At 38.4% G+C, this 7,279-nt stretch overlaps 1 protein-coding gene across 1 annotated transcript in view; it reads right to left on the bottom strand.

Annotated features, from left to right (window-relative positions):
* Positions 1 to 3,234, bottom strand: part of LOC106877851 (uncharacterized) — a 30,870-nt gene extending 27,636 nt beyond the window's left edge. Inside the window, exon 1 of the mRNA XM_014926884.2 lies at positions 2,703 to 3,234. Within this exon, the coding sequence (XP_014782370.1) occupies positions 2,703 to 2,793 (91 nt within the window). The 5' untranslated portion in view covers positions 2,794 to 3,234. The remainder of the gene's footprint in view (positions 1 to 2,702) is intronic.
* Between the last annotated feature and the right edge of the window lie 4,045 nt (positions 3,235 to 7,279).

Raw genomic sequence — 7,279 nt, 5'->3', positions numbered from 1 at the left:
GCTGGTGAGTGTGCATTCGAACTCACCTTATTAGATACATTCATAAACTTACATCAAGGGTATGCAAAAAGGATATTTGCTCTTGTGAGCTCATAACGGTCAGTGTTAGCAACTCAAGCTCTATCGTGTGCCAATATGCAACCCAACCAATCACAGCCTTCAAATAAGGTCATGTGTGACAGCTTGTTTTTCTACCTCAGCTGAGCCTACAACTCCTTATAAAAAACCTAACTTATCCTCATCTCGGTGTCTTTGGTTGCAGAGCTTTTAAGGTCTGGCCACTGACCACAGAAGACACCGCCAGTTCCAGCAACAACAGCCACGTGGAGACTCATCAACTTTGTCCAACAGCATTCAGAGACCTCCATCTATGCCGCCACCATTTGTCCTAACGTCAACATCTCTCTACGTACACAGCTCAACAAGCAACTCACCCAGGTTACAACATTGCACTGTTCATGAACTACTTCACCATGGATCAACAGCGTATACACAACATACGAGAACTCTTGTACCAAGTGACCCAGGCAGCAGCATCACAGCCACAACTTCACTTATGACATGTACCGCAACCAGCTCTGCATCATCGCCGCAACTCCTTGATACAGTATTTCAACTATCGTGTACAATTGACTATGAACTGGTGTTTATCATTCTTGTGTCTATGAACTTACTCCTCACTTCAATGGCTATATACTCTTTCACCGTCTCTTCTTCATTGCCATCTTTATATGTTCTTAACGTGCATACATCTATGCCTACATACGCATACATCTTATTCTAATGACGGCCTGTCTATTATTCTGTATATATGATGCACACACAATCACACATGTTAACATATCAATAAATTTTCTCTTAAACATTCTACCCGGTTGTGTCGCTTTTCCTCTCTGACACATATATGCATTGTTCTATTTATATTTATTGTATCGACCGTGTGATGTACTAAGGAGCCATTCTCATCACCTCGCTTCGCACGGACGTCACAAATCGGTGACCCATTCCAGCTCCTTGAAACTACAAAACAATTATAATGGGAGGAGATACTCCACAGGTATCTAAACCTTCAATTCCATTATACAGACAACATGCCCAAACTTTTCTAGCAGATAGCTTGGTAAAGTGAGATACGCTAGATTAAAGCATTCTTCCAGGGCACAACAAAACACAAGTACAATATTTAAAGTCAAAATTATCAGTATAGTATAACGTTTGTTAAAAATGAAAGCTATCATTTCGACGACCCCCAAATAAGACTGGCCGAACAATAAGTAAATAGCAATCAAATCGCACTCGAATCACATCCTAACATCTTTTATGGTAAACATTAAATGCTGTAGTCATAGTTTTCCTTGAAATGACCCGATCGTCACGGCTTGGACTGCCTTTGACCATTCATTCGTCGATCTCTTTGAGCAGGGTGCTAAACAACTATGTTGTATAGTTAGACCATCTGTCATCTTGTGGAGATGGTAATTATCTCCCTTACTTTTCTTTTGCCGAGTCATTGTAAAATAGTAAATTATTGCTTCCTTACTGTCAGGCATTTATTTCATGTGTACCTACTAGAGTTAATTTAATAAATATTATATGACGAAAAAATGTTTTCCCCTTCAAAAGAAAAAAATGTTATTTTAACAGAATTTAAATAAATTCAAATCAAAATTGTTTTTATTATAACTACTGCGTAAGTTATTTTCAAAGAATATTTATATATTTACGATAAATGGCTCAATATGTTTTTACGTTAAAAATTCATTTCCTATGACCATTAGCTAACAGGCATTGAAAGAGTTTGTTTAGATGCGAAGTAAACTATACGATAAATAACTAGCTTATATTACTGACATTGGTCACCAAGGAATTCTGAAATTTCGTTTCAAAGAAACTCTTTAACTCTTTCATGTTATCTGAAATCACCTTATTTCATCAACAGTCAGTCTGAGTGGTGAGCAAAGAAGTAAGACAAATTATTCCAGGTAAACTGATTCTGTTGTCCGGTTTCTAATCTCATTTGTAGCCTTTTCATTTCATTTAAAATGTCCTTGAGAAAGGCATACAGAGCACACATTTACAATACATACGCTCGTCAAGCTATTTTATAGCGTCTTTTCATGTCTTTGTTAATTTTTCATTTTCTGAAAAGCAGGGTTAATGTCAGATATTTGACAGTAGCAACGAGTGTAAATAGATTAGTAGTTTATTTTAAAGTATAATTCGGATACAAGTAGTATTATTCAATCTAGGATATTTCGTTTGAAAATACGCTGGAGTAATTTCCGTAAGAAATATTCCGAGAGAAATGTTTGAAGTTTTTTGTTTCTTTTTTTTTTTTTTATCAGATGAGATTACATTTCTAAGGAATTAAAATTATACACATAAGATTTCATTTAAAATTATCCATTTCTTAAATATCGAATATTGCACAGCACACAAGTAATACAGATGTCTTAAAAAGGTAGTTGAAATATTTTTAGCCAGCTAGAAAGTATATTAGTAGCATTTTCTACATACATAACAGAGTCGTCTGTGTGTGTACATATATATGTTTACAAACACACTTATGAATGTTGTCAATTTTCACTTTGCTACTTAGTCGTGTGTGTATTTTGACAGTTGTATGGCCGAGGAGTTAGATCGCTAACACAGATAGATACCTGTAGCGGCGATATGAGTTTAGCTATTGGTGTGAGACTTACCTAATAAAGGCATTGAAAGAGCTGTGGCCATTCCTTTGGATAAATCATAAATGTAGACTTCAACTTTGTGTTCGTCTTCGCTTTGGGCCATTGTCTATAGCGCTGCGTGTGCTTGAGTGTGTCGCAAACAAATAACGTAAGAGATCGATGTAAACGGTGCGTCGTAGTCGTCGTATTGATGTCGAGGCTTTATTACAGCTGAATGAAGCAGGAAGATCTTTTCAATATGGTGTGGGCGAGACCGCTGCAGGAGTCATCGTATTACATTATATAGATTCTTGCTCTGCCTAACTAGCTTATCGAACACAGAACAGGCCTTATAGATCAACTTTTACTTGTTTATATATTATTTTTCGTTAATACCTGCAGAAACTCTTTAGGATTTTTATTATTTTTTAAATTTATGAACGAAATGTATATCTCTGCACACGTAATTGTGTTATGAGATACGTACATGATATGACTTAGCAATTTTGAAAATTGTTGTTTTCAGTGACGAAATGTGTATGTGATTAAGTATACTAGTAGACTTTGTATCAAACGTATAAAACCAGTCTACTGGCCAAGAAAGAAATCTATGAACAAACGCTTGTACATAACAAAAGTATGATAGTAAGATACCAGCTTATTTGAAATAACTAATTATTGATATTTGTCACTCAAATCGATATTGTTGAAAACGGATTAGTTTACTTTGTTCGAATCAATAAAGTACTTCGCTGTTTTTGTTTTATCCTTTCATCTTGGTCTTTTTCTTTAATTGTATGAGTCTCAATTAAGTGATAGTGTTCATAACTTTCGCATACCATTCGAGACCGGCGAGATTGATTTCGTTAATATTCTATTTAGACTGTTGCAGGTCAACACTTGCAGGAAAGACAAGACCTGAGAAAATATTCTAGAGGATCGATGCTCTGGGGAGGAAGGACGGGATAGAGTGATTGGTGAGTAGGACGGAGAAGTCAGATGCAATACAGGTGACGAGAGCTGGCGAAACGACAGGGCCGAGAGTACCTAAATGGTGAAAGTACAAGGTCTCCCAGCTCCGAGAAACAACAACTGTTATATTATCAATAGGAAAAACGAAAAAGACAGCGTGTCGGTTAGTGAGTATATGCTAACAGTAGAGTGGCCATTCAGGATGTCTGCGTGTGTAGTGACAGCATCGTCCCAGATGTAGGAACAGTATTCCTTGAAGTCTTCACTTGAGCCTTATACAGTGTCAGTTGTTGTTTGGGAGCGAAATATTTTCTGACCCAGAAGTGAAGGACCAGTTTTCGGGATGAGGTCCTAACAATGCTAAGGATGTGATTTCGTCGGGAATGATCCTTAATGTTAGTGAGGCACATCATTTGAAATGACTGTGAGGATTTAGCTGAGTGCCATTCATGTTTAGTGGTGGAACATTTTTCCATTCATCACACATTATCTTCACTTCAGATTGACCACTTTTGCTAGAAAGCTTTCTTAAGGATGATTAGATTTTCAAGATGTATAGCAAGAGCTAATCACTCTAATTTGTCAGGCATTTTACGCCAAACAATAAAATGCAGGGTCCATAACCACCTCGTCGTCACCAAAACAAGAATGCACTGCAGTGTCTTAATATTCTTAATTTTTTTTTTCTGCAATTCTCGGAAAGGGAGACGGAGTGTTGCGAAAAGCCGACGACAGTCACAGAAATTCGGGAAGCGATGGCTGGTTGCACAAGGAGCAAAACCATTTGGTTTGGATGATCTATCCTACGAGCTTTACGGTAGTGACCTCTTGGTAGACATCTACTGCAATTGAGAGCCGAATAGGAAAATCCCCAATTCTCTAAATAGAGGCACGTTTGTGTACTGAAAAAGAACTCCGACAAGGGAGACCACATTGATAATTTTCAGTCCATAACTCTGCTATGCGCAGATTTCAAGGTTTTGTCCAAAGTGTTAGCGAAGAAGTTGGCATTTGTCGGTAGCAAATATGTGCAATCCCGAACAGATCTAATCACAAAAACCTCTAACTCGTATTATACATCATAGGAGTGGAGTGGGTGCAAGGAGCCTTGCACGAATGCGGTTCTGATCAACTTCGATCAATCGGAAACTTTTAATAGGGTCAACAATCAACGCTTGGCGGCTAACGACAATTGATTTTAATTCCTCTTCTGGGGTTGGACCACTGCAGTGAACAGCAACATCAGCTCGGTGATTTGGGTGAATGGTCAACTATCGGAACAATTCAATATCATGCACTCGGCCCGTTAAAGTTAATCCCTCTCGTATCTTCTGCATGTACTAACTCTTGAGTCGCTACTGCAGAAACGAGAGATCAAGATGGCTAGTCTCACACAAAAATGGGCCGAGAAAATGCTATCTCTGAAAGGTAGAGATAGCGAACGCCTACTTTATTTCTGTCATCTATTAACCGTCTAATCTTCGTACCTCGCTTCAGTTCACGTCTGACCATACTAGAGTGTCTGCTATTCTGTTTTGCTTTTTGTAGAAGGGACATGTTCTACTGTTCCACTGGCCACTGAAGGCGCTCCATTTGCAATCAATATTTGTTGAGCGGAAGACTGGGCATACCGTGGCTGATCCGTTTGTCATATTCGTTTTTCCACCGCTCCTATTTTTGATTGAACTGCAGTTTTGGGGTCAAGCAAAGACCGAGACAGGGCTCTCGGCATTCAGAATGTCATCAAGCGCTCATAGCCAGTCGGGCTCCACCAGTCGAGCTCTATCAGTTGAGCTCTACCTGTTGGACAATGCGTTCGGTGAAAGTTCTACGTTAGCGTTCTATAGATGATTAGTGGCGATCAAAAACAACAATGTTCTCAGAAATACTCTGGACGTCAATAGAAATTACCTGGTTGGTTGGTTTGTTCCGGAGAATTTTCGGACAGGGGCTCATGAATGATTTCCAGAAAGCCTTGGCCTGACGGTACTACTGGTGGAGTACCTGTTCGAGATGACATGCGCCGACCGACAAAACCGTTCTGCATGCACTCGTCCAGTGTCCGTCTTGTGGAAATATTTTAAAAATTTGCAGTCGAGTGTGGGAAGGATCTAGCTATTGGCTGAATCCATTGTGAAGATTGTCCAGTATCCTTCATTTAAACAAAAAGAACATGTAGTCCTTATTTGTTTGGTGAGTTTGGCGAAAGAAGTATGGCGGACGAGATTGAAAGAATTGAAGACAGATACCTTACTCTTTAGCCAAGCCGTCATCGACTTTTTCTCAAGTTTCACTTTAAAAGGAAAGTGAAAGTGAAAAGAGAATTGTTGACTTGCACCAAATTTCGTGAAAGGTGAATGGAAGCGGTGAGCATGATCCGAGTGAACAGACCTGCATTGAGCATGTGCCTGTAGATTAGAGGAGGACAACTAGAAGAGGAAATTTGCATTCGTGGTCAGGGTGACCGTGCTTTTAAGGAATTTCCACTAGTAACACTTGAAGATCTCCTTCTTTTGGAGATTATTCATTGTTTGTAATTTATTTTTTCTTTGCTACTGTCATTTTTTCCCCCACGCATGCTATATCCCATGTTGTATCGTCCAATACCATCCCAAATGTTTTGTGAACTATTCAGGCCTATAGTAGAAATAATTATTATAATTATTATTTCGCTTGTGCCAGCTACTTTAGTTAGCAGGTATTTTATCTTGAGGTTTAGCAACAAGTCTCCTCAAATTTAAAAAATCTTTCTTAAAATTCTTGCAGAATATAGGATGATACTTTTCTGCAGGTCAACAATGCGAGTTTCAATTCCATAGTAGTAGTAGTAGTAGTAGTAGTAGTAGTAGTAGTAGTAGTAGTAGTAGTGGCAGCAGCAGCAGTAGCAGCAGCCTATTTACCATTACGTTGTAAATATCTTGATAATAAAAATTTCGTTTTTTAAGAGGGTGACCTTCTCACTCCGGTTTTCTAGTGTAGAGTTACATCCCCTGTTACAAACACCACTTAAATTATGAAGAGAATACGGAAGAAAAACATCAAAATAGCAACGACTTTCTAAAAATAGCATCCAAATCTCCGTCATATCATTCTACCTTAACAAAGGAAAAGATACAACGCAGTTCTTGATATACTACGCTCCATAAAATGTCCCCGCTGAGAGCCACTGCCTGGTACTGCATCAGTATTATTATTATTATTATTATTATTATTATTATTATTATTATTATTATTATTATTATTATTATTATTATGATATTATTATTATTATTATTATTATTATTATTATTATTATTATTATTGAGGCGTCGGGCTAGTAGAATCGCTAGCATGCCGGGCGAAATCCTTAGCGTTATTTCATCTGCCTCTACGTTCCGAAATCAAATTCCACCGAGGTCGACTTTGTTTTTCATCCTTTCGGGGTCGATAAATTAAGTACCAGTGAAACAGTGGGGTCGATGTAATCGACTAGTCTCCTCCCTCAAAATTTCAGGCCTTGTGCCTAGAGTAGAAAGGCTAAGGTGGCGAGCTAGCAGAATCGTTAACACGCCGGGCAAAATGCTTAGCGGTATTTCGTCCGTTTTTACGTTCTCAGTTCAAATTCTGCTGAGGTCGGCTTTGCTTTTCATCTTTTGGGG

The sequence above is a fragment of the Octopus bimaculoides genome, chromosome 1 (assembly GCF_001194135.2).
Source record: "Octopus bimaculoides isolate UCB-OBI-ISO-001 chromosome 1, ASM119413v2, whole genome shotgun sequence".
Lineage (NCBI taxonomy): Eukaryota > Metazoa > Mollusca > Cephalopoda > Octopoda > Octopodidae > Octopus > Octopus bimaculoides.
Note: the sequence above shows the minus strand (reverse complement) of the source record. Positions and strands in the feature narration are given on the sequence as shown.